Raw genomic sequence first — 15,931 nt, forward strand, 5'->3', positions numbered from 1 at the left:
CATTCCTAACAGTGAAACTTGATATACCCACTTGGTTGCCAAGGAGATGTTTGGGCTTGCTGAGAAAGAATGGGTTTGGCTTAATAACGTTCATCTTTAGAAGTCTTGAGTCTTCTCAATTGGGTGAGCATAATTCTCCCCTCTCGGCTGAGCAGGGCTCATCAGTGCACTCTCCTATCTTCTGAGGGAAAGAGGAGCTTCTTTCCACTTCACCCTCATCCTTCAGCATTTTTGATTTCCCCTGGCATCTTCCACCATCTGGGCCGGGGGGGCCCGAGCTACCGATTTGTTAAAAACTCAGGTAGGGAAAGGACAACTCCAGAATACACCAGGACCCTGAAGACTCAAGAGCCGAATTGACAGAGTAATTCTCTTTCTAGCATCCCAAGGGGCCTTTGCAATCTCAAAAACATGTGAAATTTACTCATGGCAAGCCAAGCAAACCAAGGCAAACCTGATTCTCTTGTATCTAACCTAGGCTTTAGTTAGCACACGTAAGTGCTTAACAAATATTTTTTTAAAAAATCAATCAGAGCCAGATAGAGGGATGTTCTCTTCACCCATGTAAGTTCGCAGGGCAACTGGAAGCCTGTTTTCCTGTCATAGGGGTGAAGCAGCCTGACTGGATTAGAGTTTTACATTTGTCTCTCCTGTTAGAGAGTAAGTTCCTTGCATATAACAAGCACTGTGCATTACGCTGAGGGAGTGATTTAATAAATTCTACTACTTCTACTGTCCTACTGGAGTTAAGAGCAAGTCCACTACAGTCTGACATTTTCGTGCCGAGACATTGGCTATGTCAGAGCTGGACTGTGACCACACTGACTGTGACTTTGTCCACCAGATTTCTTTCAGGATATACATTGCCAGTGAGCTTAGTTGAAATAGGTTCCGGTGCATACCCTTGCTGCACCCTTGGAATTTGTTCCGGGACTTTGTGTAGATACATCCAAGGTAAAACAGCATTTTTTTTGAGTCAGCTAGCTTACCGGAGAGGCATCTTCAGTGCATCCTGCTCTTTCCCTTTAAACTTGGATTTCCTACTAATTCCACTCAAAGGATTTTCACTGCTAAATTGAATTCTCCACCCCCAAGTAGAAATAGTAATATTCTAAATTTGTAGAGTGCTCTGATTCTTCCAGAGTATGCTAACATCTGTTTTCATTTAATCCTCATTACCACTTTGGGGTGGTGGGGAGAGGAGAGAAGAAGGTTCAGTCATTCATTCAGTCATATTTATGGAGCACTTACTGTGTGCAGAACAGTAAACAGACACATTCCCTGCTCCCGACAAGCTTACAGTCTGACACTTTCCCCTGCCCTCCACTCTTTACAGATGATCGCTCTTTTACTTCAGTTTCCTCAAGTTAACTACCTGAGGGTCACACAGCAGGCTAGAGGCATATAAAGGACTAGGACTCAGTGGTCCTGCCTCCTACGCTCAGGCTTTTTCGACTAGACTGTGCCTAAATGAGCTTGTGGCTGTGTTTTTTCACACTCTAGAAACCAGTGGTAGCTCAGAAGACTGCAAGCTCCTTGTAGGCAGGTGTGGTGTCTGTCTGCTCTCCCAAGCACTTAGTACAGTGTTTTGGATACAGTTAGTGCTCAATATATACTATTGACTGATTAGATTGTGGGCAGCCCAAAGAAACCCGCTGCGGATGCGTGAAGACAGGCAAAACTGTGGGGCAGAATCAATGTTCCGGTTGGAGACTTTTCAGATCATGTCTCCATCTGTCGTTTATGCTTCCTGAAATGGAAGATCGTTCTTTCACTCAATAAACTTACCTCATATTATAGAAATATTGCATTAAATACTAATCAGGTTGGCCCAAGGGATCACCTAAGGGCATAACTCAATTAAAGGGCTTCCCATTCACTAGAACTTTTGGTTCGGCCTCATTTCCACAGGTTTTTGAATTTCCTCTTGCATGATATTCAGGAGGGATCGAGTAACTTTTTAAGCATGTGTCCGAAGTGTACCGTCCCACTAAGAACAAGGACGGCAGCCTGGGCCGGGCACTCCCGTGACACCGGTATTACCGTTTCAGCGCATGTTATGTCGCTCAGTGAAACGAAGAGCTTTTGTCACAACGTTTCGGACCAGTGACTACTATTGGAATACCTCAAATCACAATATGTTAATAGCTTGAATCGGGAACTATATTTTCACTGAAGTTATCTCGAAGGAAGCAGCGCGGCCTAGTGTTCATTCATTCAATCGTATTTTGGGGGCGTGTACTGTGTGCAGAGCACTGCACTAAGCGCTTGGAAAGTACAATTTGTCAACAGAGAATCAATCCTTACCCAAAGGGGTTCACAGTCTACAAGGATCTCAGCTAGGAACCCACACAGCTCTGTCATGAGGCCGTCATGAGACAATCCCCCTTTAGTAACAGGCACTCAGTGTATAAGTCCTTCCTTGGGGATTGTCTCCCCTTTCAATTCAGGTGCGCAACGTAGGAGCCCGTCACAGGGGAATTGTCTCCCTTTCAGTTTCGGGCACTCAGTAACAAGTTCAAAAGTGAATCCAAGCCACTAGTGTTGAGAGCGTGGGCCTGGAAATCAGAGGACCTGCTTTCTAATCCCAACTCTGCTACTTGGCTGCCGTATGACCTTTGATAAATCACTTAATCATTATTATTATCCCCATTTTACAGATGAGAATGAGAAGTAAAAAGGTTAGGAGGCTTTTCCCCAGGTCACTCAGACGATCAGTAGCAGAACTGGGAGAGGACCAAGGCTTCCCGACTCCTAGTCCCGCGCCGTTAGACCAGACCGCATCATCTGGGCCGGTTGTCTTTGAGGTCCATGCAGCCAATCCCGGCTCTCAAACAGGCAGGCGTTGACATATTTGCAAACCGCCAACATCCCAGGCGAGGCTTTAAAATAATCATCAGCACTAGATCGCAAATCAACAGAAACAAGAGCCCTGAGTGATGGAAGGGACACTAGCTCATTAAGATCTGGCAGCTCGTCTGTCTCCTATTTGTATCTTATGGAGTTTTTCCCCACGGTCGGGCCCAAGGCCTGCTCACAGATGGCAAAGTGGACCTTGTTCGTCTGTTTGAGGTCGGATTTAGCCAAGGGTGTATTTTCCGTGCTCTGAGCTTCTGTTACCTTTCGATAACCGATTGTACATCTTAATTACCTTTGGCCCATGGCAAATCTCCTGGACCTCTTTATTGCTCAGTCCCATCTCAGCACTTTGGTTCATTCCCTTCTTCCTCTTAATTATATCGTGCTGATTTGTCAGTGGCATTAGGGCCCCCTAACCGCAGTCTCTCTTCCTCCCCCCACCCCATGTCCGTCTCCCCCCGCAGTTCTTCAGACCACGTTCCTCACAGAAGAGCTGCCAGAAGGACACAGCCAAGCAAAGCGAGGAGTCGACCCCATCCGCTCTAGACTGTGAGCTCATTGTGGGCAGGAATGTGTCTATTCGTTGCTGTTATTGTATTCTCTCAAGCGCTTAGTACACTGCTTTGCATACAGTAAGCACTCAATAAATGCAATTGAATGAATGAATGAAAGTCAGCACCAAAGAGGTTTGCAGAGGGGATGTGGTCTGTGGTAAAGAAAAAAGTTTCATATTTAGGACGAAGCAGCGTGGCCTAGTGGAAAAAGCATGGGGTGGGGAGTCCAGAGGACCTGGTTTCTAATCCCTGCTCTGCCACTTTTTTTTTTCTTTAAATGGTATTTTTAAGTGCCTACTATCTGCCAGACACTGTTGTAAGCACTAGGGTAGATACAAGCTAATCAATTTGGACACAGTCCATGTCCCACAAGGGGCTCACAGTCTTAATCCCCATTTTACATATGAGGTAACTGAGGCACAGAGAAGTGAAGTGACTTGCCCGAGGTCACACAACAGACAAGAGGCAGAGCCGGGATTAGAACCCAGGGCCTTCTGACTCCCAGGCCGACAGTCTATCCACTAGGTCATGCCTGCTATGTGGCCTTATGCAAATAGTTTCATTTATCTCTGCCTCAGTTCCCTTATCTGCACAATGGGAATTCAGTGTCTGTTCAGTCGTATTTATTAAGCGCTCACTGTGTGCAAAGCACTCTACTAAGCACTTGGGAGAGTGCAATACAACAATAATGAGTGACAATCCCTGCCCACAATGAGCTCACAGTCCAGCTCTTCTCTTTCCTGCTTACAGTGTGAGTCCCGAGTGGGACCTGATGATCTTATATCTACCCCAGTGCTTAATGCAGTGTTTGGCATACTTTAAGTGCTTAAGAAATACCACTGTTATTATTATTATTAGGAAGAAAATGATATTCTAATCAAGCAATTACACTGAATTCACTTATTCAGGTGGCTAGCACCAATCTCCATATAAATATATTTTTGAGGAGCTTAAAAAATAACTTCTCTATTTGCCCAAATTACTAGAAACATTCCTCCTTGTGAGTCAGTCTCAGTGCTTGAGTAAATATGTATTTAAACTTTTTTTTTCTCCCACGGTCATTTTTTAATTCCAGAACACAAACTGTATTTTTGCCAAAAAAAGTCTCTTGCAGTGAAAGCTTTTTTTTGACTTTTTTATGAGTGCAGAAAAGCTTCACAATCTACGTCAGTAGATTATTTTTTTAACCAATATAGTCCGAAATCATAGGCCCAATTTTCTCCACTCCTTGGAAAAAAAAAATGTTCCAACAGAGATCTTAGGTGTCTAATTTTAGCCAAGAGTAAATGTTTAAGCCTGACTCAGAAACCTCTGAGTGTGAACCAAAATTCAACCGACAGCTAAACAGCGCTCCTTTGACACTGGTACTGATCACCTCAAAATGTACTTGTGCTCGGATGCGTGCGGTCCTCTCTCACTGGAACTGTATGAGCCTGATTCTTCCTCTTCCTTTCCCTCCAAACCCTCTGTGTAGAAGAGGAATGAGCTGTTTGTTACCTGAGAACTTGCATGGCAGTTCATTCATTCAGTCAGTATTTAATGAGCACTTACTGTGCGAAAACCACTATATTAAGTGCTCAGATGGGAGGAGTCGCCGGGGGAATCTGCCTGAGTGGGTGCTCTTTCAATAATGATAGATTGTAAGCCCTTTGGGGGCAGGAATCAAGACTAGTAATTCCAATGCGTTCTCCTAAGTCCTTGGCACGGTTTTCGGCACACAGGAGCCCCACAGATATTACTGATTGAATGCCATACCCAGGAATACAATAGGCTGCGTATCCCCATAACGGGTGTGAACTGGGCAGAGCTGGAGAGCTCGAATAACTCTCTGTGTAAGCTTATTGAGGGCAAGGGACCTGTCCATCAACTCTGTTGTATCGTACTCTCCCAAGCACTAAATACAGAGCCCTGCACACAGTAAGTGTTCAATAAATAACATCGGTGATGATTCTCCACTCCTTTAAGTTGCCCAGATGGGAGTGTGTGAAAGCATGAAGAGTGAATCTCTGGGCCAGTCTCCAAATACCTGGAGGCCAGAGTGGAGGGAAACAAGAATTCATGGGGCAGAGTACTGTATGCAAGAGTACTGTGCTGAACCCTTGGGAGAGTACACCAGAAGTACAATAAATACAAAAGAGATACGTTCATCTCTCTTATCCGCTCCTTTATATGGCTCCTCAAGAACAGGGGACATGTCTTTAGCATAAGGGAAACCTCTCCCATCAATCAGTCTTTCAAAGGTATTTACTGAGTGCAGAATGCTGTGCTATAAGCTTGGGAGAGTACAATACAACAGCACGATGCCTACCCTCACGGAGTTTACGGTCCCCTACGGTCGGCGACATAACCAACACGTGACAGGCACTGGGAAGTCAAATATTCATTGTCAGTGATGATGTGGAATCCGGTAGAATTGGAGCAGTGATTGAGAATACTCGGAAAGTTTCTGAAAACCATGACCAGAAAGCAAGGAAGGGGGGAGACCGTTGGAGGAGAGAGAAATCATCAAAAATGAAATATCCCCCAGGGAAATAGTTGACACGGAAAAAACAAAATCCACCAGTCATCCATCTAGACCGGCTGGGTCACTCCCCAACTCGGCTGACTGCAATCAGGGCCCTGCACAAGTCAATAAAGGAGGTGGCGGTTCATGTCTGTCCCTCCCTCTAGCTCGTTGTGGGCAGGGAATGTGTCTGTTATATTGTTATAGTGTACTCTCCCAAGCACTTAGAACAGTGTTCTGCACACAGTAACTGCTCAATGAATGCAGTTGACTGACTGTCCTGGAGAAGCCCCCTCCAACCAGGCAGGGTCACAGATCTAACCCCTGGGTGGGCTCCAGGCCAGAGCTCTATTGGCCAATGGGATAGAAGGACAGACTTTGAGATGATTTTCAAAGCTACCATTGTTTGTGTCTTGGTTTAATGGATTTGGGGACAAAGCCACAGCCAAGTTAAATGTCTTCCCAAGACCACACAGGAAGTTAGGGCTGAACAAGGCATAATAACCCTCAGTTTCCTGGCCCTCAGTTATTTCACTGAATCCTGCCGGAGCCTTGTAGATAAGAAAAGAGAGAGCCAGTTGAGACTCTCGTGTGAGAATCTGGACCCATGTGTTGTCTAGTAATCGATGTAACAGTGTGTTCATAAATATAATCTTGTCCGTTCTCAAAGATGACGCTGCTAATGGTGACATTCACCCGTGAGTGGGCATGTAGTATCAAATGTTCTATTTTTCAATATGATTTTATAGAGAGGTTCAAGCTTCAAGTGATTGAACCGGAGTGCTCTGCTCTTATAACCTCCCTTACCTGAGAAAAATCTTGGCCTAGTAGAGACCTGCTTCTAAACCCAGCTCCATCACTTGCTTGCTGGTACCCTTTGGCAAATCACTTAACTCCTCATTGCCTCAATGTCCTCATCTGTAAAATGGAGATTAAATACCTGTTCACCCTCCTAGTTAAGTTGTGAGCCCCATGTGGGACGGGGACTTTCTGGCCTGATGATCTTGTATCTACACAGTGCACAGCATAATGCTTGGCACATAGTAAGCAATTAAGACATACCATAATTATTATTATGATCCTTATTAAAGTCATTTTTCATAATTTCAGGGAATTCCTAGAAACCTATTCCCTGCCTTTTCTTTCCATACCTATATCACTAATTCATTCCAACTCCCTCCTAGCAGTAGAGCAAACTATCTTAAATCATCAGAGCTAGACATTGTCTTAGCTGCATTAGCTTTCCTAATGTGAATCAGCGTTCGCGAAGGGCCTTGGTCCCCAGGCCCCGCAACGCTATGGGGTCGGAGCATTCGGTCAATCGATCAGGCACTGTACTAAGCGCTGTGGTGGATATAAGCAGATCGGGGTGGACACAGTCCCTGTCCCATGTAGGGCTCACAGTCTTGATCCCCATTTTACAAATGAGGTAACTGAAGCCCAGTGAAGTGACTTGCCCAAGGTCACACAGCAGACGAGTGGCGTACATCAGCGCTGCGGGGCTGGGATGGGGTGAATATCCAAGTGTTGAAGGGGTACAGACCCAAATGGGTAGACGACGCAGAAGGTAGGGTAAGTAAGCTCTAGACTGCAGGATCTTTGGGAGGGAATGTGGCTTCCAACTCTGTTATTTTGTACTCTCTCAAGTGCTTAGTAAGGTGCTCTGCTCTACAGTGCTCAATAAATTTGATGGATTGATGGGTGGTGAAGTGAGAGGTGAGCCGGGGAAGCTTTCGTGGAGATTGATTGATTGGGATGTGGTTTTAGTAGGGCTTAGAAGGATTCCCAGAGTCAGCAGTAGTGCAAACCCCATCTCCGATCCCGTCCCTCCTGCCCCCCCCGACGACTCCTCCAATACCTGAGAGAGTTGACCCCTCCTTCTGAGTGGCTGACTAGTAGGGGCACAGGGGAGGAGCCGGATCAATATCGTCTTAACGCGTGAAACTCTGGTTTAGCTTCCAGTCTGTGATAAGCAACAGCGAGCCTTCTATTGATGGGAGGGGAAATACTGACGAGAGCATGTTCTGACTAATCGAATGCAGACTCTTCAAAATCAATAAGCATTCTAGATCAGGCTGGGCCAAATAAGAGGTAGCGATTTATTGTCAGTTTGATGTATTTCCTCGGCAGGGTGCTGCCCGGTGACCCGCTCCCAGAAGCCCTCACTCCGCTCAGTTCTTGTCCATTTCAAAGCGAGAGGAGCTCAAAAGGACCGTTACGATGCCTAAAGGGACCATTTGTAAGAAAAGTTGGGAGATAGCTGGCAGGAATTTGCAACGAAAAAGGGTAAAATGTGGTTTGGCAGGAAATGCCTGGAAAATGTGAAGAAAGGAAGGAGTGAGACAGCGTCGAAGCAAAGGCTGTGTTTATGAAACGAGGTCCAAATTATGGTTTCACCAACGCAATTGAACAAAGAGCCTGGAACAAAACTGGCTTCCAAAAGCTTTAAATACTGTGACTATCCCGGTAATAACTAGCTCTTCCAAGCTATTTCCATTCTGGAGCCTCAGGCTCACCTGCAGTGTTATTCACACATTTATATTATAATTTAGGTTTATTGCTTATTCTTGGATTTATTGCTACTTACTATAAAAATGAACGAAAATGAGTATGCATTTAACCACAGGGGGATGGAACTGGGCGAAGGAGAGCATAAATAACAACACTGACTAGTATACGATAACTTTATGCACCAATCATTTTCTACGGAGTATGGAAAAAAACAATAAAGGCCAAAACACTCTATGAATCTATTTTCCACAGTGATCGAAAAAGCTAAGCCTTATTTTTGACACATTTCCTGATGTGCCTTGTAATTTGAAAGTCCTCATGAAGCACTTCCAGGCCACACACCGTCTGTCTGGGCAAGATTTAAGCAAGCTACAGGGAAGTCGTTGGGATGCTTTTGAGAAGGCCCAGAACAAGACAGTCTCTAATAGCTTCTTGCCTGATGGACAGACTGACTGACCAACTGACTAAAATCGCCAGAGTTGGAGGCAGACATATTGGGGTTTGTCAGCTGAGAATTCATCGCCCAAACCCAAGAACACATAGGAGAGACCTTATTTCCTCTTCTCCCACTCCCTTCTATGTTGCCATTGACTTGTACTTACACCCTTTATTCATCCCTCCCTCCACCCTACAGAACTCGTGTACATACCCGTAATTTATTTATACTAATATCTGCCTCCCGCCCTAAACTGCAAGGGAGAGAGCATGTCTACCAACTCTGTTATATCGTCCTCTCCCAGGTGCTTAGTACTGTGTTTTGCCCAGAGTAAATGTGTTTGATTGGTTTGATCTATTGAGACAGTGACTCGTTAAAGTCCTCCTTTCCACAGCTAGCTATTAACCCCATCCATGAAATGCCCTCTCCATTCCCCATCTGTCAAGCTTTTCCCCTTGAAGCATTCAAACAGTTCTTACAATGCCATCTCTAGGACGCCTTCCCTGATTTATTAGAAGCAAAAAGGTGTTTCACCTGCTCACCCACTACCGAGTCAGTCAAAAACAGAGTAATGCACATGCAGAATGTCTCTCCCCGCTTCCCCTCCCCTCCAAGAAAAATCACCCAACACGTGGCCTAGTGGATAGAGCACGGATTTGGGTCAGAAGGACCTGGTTTCTAATGCCGGCTCTGCCGCTCGTCTGCTCTGTGAACTTGGGCAAGTCATTCCACTTCTCTGTGCCTCGGTTACCTCATCTGTCAAATGGGGATTAAGACTGGGAGCCTCGTGGGGGACAGGGACTGTGTCCAGCCCAATTTGCTTGTATCGATTCCAGCACTTAGTACATTACCTGGCACATGGCACTTAAAATACTACCATTACCACCATTATTATTCGGGGAATTATCATGCCTTGAGGTGGTGGGATACTCTCTCTATAGCTGCTCAAGATTGGCTCAAACTTCTCTTTGGAGATGTTAGCTTTGAAAGCTACTGTTCTCTTTTGAGTCCATCTGGCATAGGCATAAGCAATTTTTAAACAATCAAGCGTACTGTGGGCAGAGCACTGATCTAAGGCTTGGAAGAGTAGAATGCAATTGCGTTGGTAGACCTGATCCCTGGTCTCAAGAAACTTTCAATCTAGTGGGACTTCCAGGAGGAAAGTTTGGGAGACATCTCTTCTGTTTACCCCCATATTTCAAAGAACCAGTGTAATGTTTCTGAGATTTGTTTTCAGAAACAAATCCCCCCTCCCCCTCCCTTCAGGCTCGCATCTCCTTCTGCCTCCGGGACGTCTCCACCTGGATGTCGGCCCGCCACCTAAAACTCAACATGAGCAAGACTGAGCTCCTCGTCTTCCCTCCCAAACTTGGTCCTCTCCCAGACTCCTCTATCACCGTGGATGGCACGGCCATCCTTCCCGTCTCTCGGGCCCGCAATCTCGGTGTCATCCTCGACTCGTCTCTCTCGTTCACCCCACACATCCTATCCGTTACCGAGACCTGCCGGTTTCACCTTTACAATATCGCCAAGATCCGCCCTTTCCTCTCCACCCAGACGGCTACCTTACTGCTACGGGCTCTCGTTATATCCCGGCTAGACTACTGTGTCAGCCTTCTCTCTGACCTCCCTTCCTCCTCTCTCGCCCCGCTCCGGTCTATTCTTCACTCCGCTGCCCGGCTCATCTTCCTGCAGAAACGATCTGGGCCTGTCGCTCCCCTTCTTAAACAACTCCAGTGGTTGCCTGTCGACCTCCGCTCCAAACAAAAACTCCTCACCCTAGGCTTCGAGGCTCTCCATCACCTTGCCCCTTCCTACCTCTCCTCCCTTCTCTCTTTCTACCGCCCACCCCGCACGCTCCGCTCCTCCGCCGCCCACCTCCTCGCCGTCCCTCGGTCTCGCCTATCCCGCCGTCGACCCCCGGGCCACGTCCTCCCGCGGTCCCGGAACGCCCTCCCTCCTCACCTCCGCCAAACCGATTCTCTTCCCCTCTTCAAAACCCTACTTAAAACTTACCTCCTCCAAGAGGCCTTCCCAGACTGAGCTCCTCTTCTCCCTCTACTCCCTCTGCCACCCCCCCCTTCACCTCTCCGCAGCTAAACCCTCTTTTTCCCCTTTTCCCTCTGCTCCTCCACCTCTCCCTTCCCATCCCCACAGCACTGTACTCGTCCGCTCAACTGTATATATTTCCGTTACCCTATTTATTTTGTTAATGAATTGTACATCGCCTCGATTCTATTTAGTTGCCATCGTTTTCACGAGATGTTCTTCCCCTCGACTCTGTTTATTGCCATTGTTCTCGTCTGTCCGTCTCCCCCGATTAGACCGTGAGCCCGTCAAACGGCAGGGACTGTCTCTATCTGTTGCCGACTTGTTCATCCCAAGCGCTTAGTACAGTGCTCTGCACATAGTAAGCGCTCAATAAATACTATTGAATGAATAAAATGGTATTGGTTAAGTGCTTACTATCTGCCAAGCACTGTACTTAGTGCTGGGGTAGATACAAGCTAATGGTTGGACAGTTCTTGTCCCACGTGGGGCTCATAGTCTTAATTCCCATTTTACAGATGAGGTGACTGAGGCACAGAGAAGTGTAGTGACTTGCCCACGGTCACACAGCATACAAGTGGCGGAGCTGGGATTAGAACTCAGGTCCTTTGGACTCCCAGGCCTGTTCTCTGTCCACTAGCTTGACAGAGACGTTCACCTTGATCGATGATGACAAATCCAAATCTTTGGATCAGTAGCTTCAGCCTCCATATCTCTTCAAGCAATCTCGATGTCAATTCACCCTGCTGATTGACAGGTAAAATCCGGCTTTTCCACCAACCCGTCCCCTAATCTATTTATTCCTTGATGCCACTGCTGTCCTGGAATAGTCTCTGGACTCAGGAAGGTTTTGCAGGAAGTTGAGAGTGAAGGAAAAGGAGAGGGAGAAATCAGGGAAGATGGAAGGTTGAAGAGAGCTGCTATCTTATATCTTCTCTTTCCCAGTTTTTTATGGTATTTAAGCGCTTGCTATGTGGCGAACAGTGTTCTAAGCACCGGGGTAGGTAAAAGTTAATTAGGTCAGACACAGTTCCTTTCCTGCATAGGGCTCACAGTCTAAGTAGGAGGGAGGACCGGTAACCCCAATTTAAAGTTGAGAGAACTGAGGCACAGAGAAGTTAGTGACTTACCCAAGGTCACACAGCAAGCAATTGGCAGAGCCGGAATTAGAACCCAGGTTCTCTGACTGCCAGGCCTGTGGTCTTCCCACTAAGCCAGACTGCTTCTCTAGTTAGAAAGGCAGGCTCCAATCCTCAGTCCCGATGGAAGGTAGAAGGGGGAGCTTGCACCCAAATGTGTAAACTCCTCAAGAGCCAGGACCCTGCCTCCTAACTCTATTGTACTCTACCAATCGCTTAGTACTAAGCAATACTACTTACTACTACATCTCTCCACCCAGATGTTTGACAAATACTATCGTTGGATGATTAGCCAGTCTCTTTGGCCAATGTTGGCTCTCTTATTGTGCCCAGATCCATAGCTGTTGGTTTGTTAGAGGGAGAAGGAGGAGTGCTTTTTATTTCTAGACTGTTTTCTTTCTTCTGTTGGCTGGCACTGCCGCCAGCCTCCCTCCTGGGTCTGCGGTAGAGGAGAATGGAATATGGCAAACCCAAAGAGAGATTTTCCGGTGCATTACCTCCCCTGGCTTTGCAATTGGGTGAGAGTTGAGAAATGTGTCTTCTTCCCTCATTTCTAGATGGAGAGGGAGGATGCCAGGGCCCATGGGTTCGGGCATAAATGAAGTCGGCTGGGGGCCTGATAGCGGCAGGACAGTGGATAATAATAATAACTTCATTATATTTGTTGAAGTGCTTACTGCGTGATAATCACTGAACTAAGTACTCGAGTAGATACAAAATATGAAATCAGACCCAATCCTTGTTCCACGTGGGTCTCACAATCCAAGTGGGAAGGAGAACAAGTATTTAATTCCCTATTTTACAGATAAGGAAACCGAGGCACAGAGAAGGTAGCTGACTTGCCCAAGGTCCCACAGTAGCCAAATGAAGGGGTTGGGATTAGAACCCAGTTCCTCTGACCCCCGGGCCTGTGCTGTTTCCACTTGGCCACACTGCTTCCCCATCACTGAATGCCCTGGCCTACGAGGGGAGAATTCTGCACATTGTTTCCTGGTTTCCACAGCAAACTTTTCCAATGCACCATAAAACTCATCCTATTTCTGTTTCCCCTCTTAGAGGAGCCTGAAAGCTCTATTGATTGCGTGAGTTGTTGAATCAACGCCCCTTGTTTCTCTTGGGATTATATATGAATCTTCCTTTTACCTCAGCGTTCCCCCTTCCCCTCCCAGGATCATGAATAAACAGCTTTCTCCCCACCCCCATTTCCCCTAACTAGGACACACAACGCCATCTAATATGAAAGTCACTCGTACTAATGTTTTTTCCAGAATGCGCCCTGGGACAAAGCTTCCTTCGGTGAGGTCCGGTGACAAATGTTCTTCATTAATTTGGTGTTCATCCGGTCCCGTGTACTGAAAGACCCAAGCCAATGAAATGCAGAGTATACATAACGTGAATGTGAAATCCGGTTTTCGGGCCAGAATCCTCTGGTTCCGCATGAAATATTTATCGACGGGTTTATGATAACTTTATGAAAGTTCCAGGGTGCTCTCCGTCTCTATGCAATGAAGCAACCCTACAACTTCTGGGCCTGGGAACCTGTAACTGGCTTCTTGATGGTGTTTGTTTAACTGCATTCCCTGGAGGCAGAATAATGGTTTGTGGTCCGACTCCCTAGCGACCCGACCCGTTTTGGTCCATCCTCGGGGCTGTGGAGTGAATCTGGGGAGCCTAAAGACAACGGCCTCTTGCTCCATGATTTTAAATCTTTCCCCCAAAGGGTTAAGTGCTGTCTCAATTCCGAATCTTTGAGATTCCTACTTGTTAGTAAGAACTCAATAAATACCACTGATTGATCGATTGATTGATTGTTCAACCTATATGCCAGCTAGCCCCTTCTCTACCACTGGGCGACTGTTCTGTTTTCTCTCTGTTATCCATCCAGAACATCATCTCAGGAGAAAGTCGAATAAACACCCAGAAAATGTTTCAAGAAAGAAATAATAAAGGAGGCCACAGTGGGCTGTAATTTATAGAGCTAACTGTATTCGGTCCTAATGAAAACATTATGTGAGAGAGGAGAAAAACAAGGAAGAAACGTTGCATTATCTCAAAGAATGCATTGGTTTTTTCCTCGTTGTTCCCAAACAGGACTGATTTTGACATATGGCCATCTCAGGGACATGGTGAGGATAATGTTAAAGGGAATATAATACGTATGTATTGACTTGCTTCTGCTTCACATTACCGTACATATGCTAGCATTTAAGGCCTGAAATATGAGAAAATTCAATCTTACTGTCTGAAAATCCCACTTACCTTCGCAGGCTGATACTTTAACCCTATCCAGGGCCTTTTCTTCTTTATCTTTCCCTTTCAGACCCAGGCCATGGGCTGTGGCGAGCTCTCGGGTGCTGAACACGAGGTCTATGAGTCCATTCAACAGGGTGATTTCCTGATGGGATTTCTGCTCTTTGGCCTTTTTCACCACATTGTAGAGCTTATTGGGATCCACCAACACCTGGGAGTATCTCTCTGGATTCTCAGGATCCGTGATCAAAGGCTTCATGTATTGATCCTAGAAGAAAGGTCAGAATATCCAGGAACCGCAGTGAATTCAAAACTGATCGCTCCCTTGAGTCACATTAGCAGATATCCTCATTCATTCATTCAGTCGTTGAGCACTTACTGTTTGCGTGCTTTCACACGGTCGTGCGGCTGTTACTGTCCTGATTTGGAGGTTTAAATAAAAAGGTCCAGAAGTATTACCCCCCAAAAAATAATCAGGAAACCTTAAATTTATAAAGGGAAGGTGTCGGTGGAGGGCAACAGCCTGGCAAAGTGCATAGAGCACGGGCCTCGGAGCGAGAAAGTCATGGGTTCTAATCCCGACTCTGCCGCTTGTCTGCTGTGTGATCTTGGGCAGGTCACTTCACTTCTCTGTGTCTCCGTTCCCTCATCTGTAAAACGGGGATTGAGACTGTGAGCCCCGTGAGGCTCAGGGACCGTGTCCAACCCGATTCGCTTGTATCCACCCCCTTGCTTAGCGCAGTGCCTGGCACATAATAAGCATTTAAGAAATACCACAATTATTCTTATTATTAGGGCAAAGCTGTGGCCAAAGAGGACTGAAGGAGATGGAAGTCTCTTTCAGTAGCCCTCACTTTCCGGGGACTGCGGGCCCCAGCAGCCAGAGGACTCTGGGAAATTTCATCCTTAAAGCTATCAGAACTTTTGGGGGGGGGAGTTGGATCTGGTTAATAAGAGTCAAATTTGGCCAAACAGTAAGGCAGGCCAAGCTTTTAAAATCCAAGAGATGGGGCGCTCCCCTCCTTTGGAGGGTTGATGTGGGGAGTTCCTCTGCTTGCTCCATGTGGTTCACCTGAAGGTATTTGAGCCTGGGAGGTGGTGTAGTCTAATGGAAAACGTTCGGGGCTGGGAGTCAGGCTATCTCGGTTCTAGTCCCGGCTCCGTCCTTAGCCTGCTGGGTTATATTGAGCCTCAGAATGAGTCTATAAAATGGGGGTGGTAATACCTGCCTCCCCCTATTCCCAGGGATGATAGTAAAATCGAATGACTGATTTGAAAACGTTATATGAGAAACAAGGGGGTATTTCTTCAGGCACAAAGACAAACCGAGCTAGGATAATTGCTTAATTGTGAAAATCTACATTTAACTTTCCTGGTTTGTTTTTTTCCCCTCTCCACATTGAATTATAATTCTCATATGATTTTTAAAATTCTAAGGGGACTCTCTGTCTTTTCCATCAATAGAACTTATTAACCTCCTTTCCCAAAATGCTACCTGGATTGTCACCATTTTCCCGTGGTGTAGAATTGCAAGGCGTGAGACTTTGAAAAATGTAAAGTGGAAGGGAGCGAAGAGCTAGGGTCTTGATTACTCAAGGGAGAAGTAAGGAGCTGAGGCAATTATTGGGCT

At 46.3% G+C, this 15,931-nt stretch overlaps 1 protein-coding gene across 1 annotated transcript in view; it reads right to left on the bottom strand.

The window, feature by feature from the left end:
• LOC103170203 overlaps positions 1 to 15,931 on the bottom strand; it is a 72,449-nt gene that overhangs the window by 948 nt on the left and 55,570 nt on the right. Inside the window, exon 4 of the mRNA XM_007667167.2 lies at positions 14,311 to 14,569. Within this exon, the coding sequence (XP_007665357.2) occupies positions 14,311 to 14,569 (259 nt within the window). The remainder of the gene's footprint in view (positions 1 to 14,310; positions 14,570 to 15,931) is intronic.

The sequence above is a fragment of the Ornithorhynchus anatinus genome, chromosome 7, assembly GCF_004115215.2.
Source record: "Ornithorhynchus anatinus isolate Pmale09 chromosome 7, mOrnAna1.pri.v4, whole genome shotgun sequence".
Taxonomy (NCBI): domain Eukaryota; kingdom Metazoa; phylum Chordata; class Mammalia; order Monotremata; family Ornithorhynchidae; genus Ornithorhynchus; species Ornithorhynchus anatinus.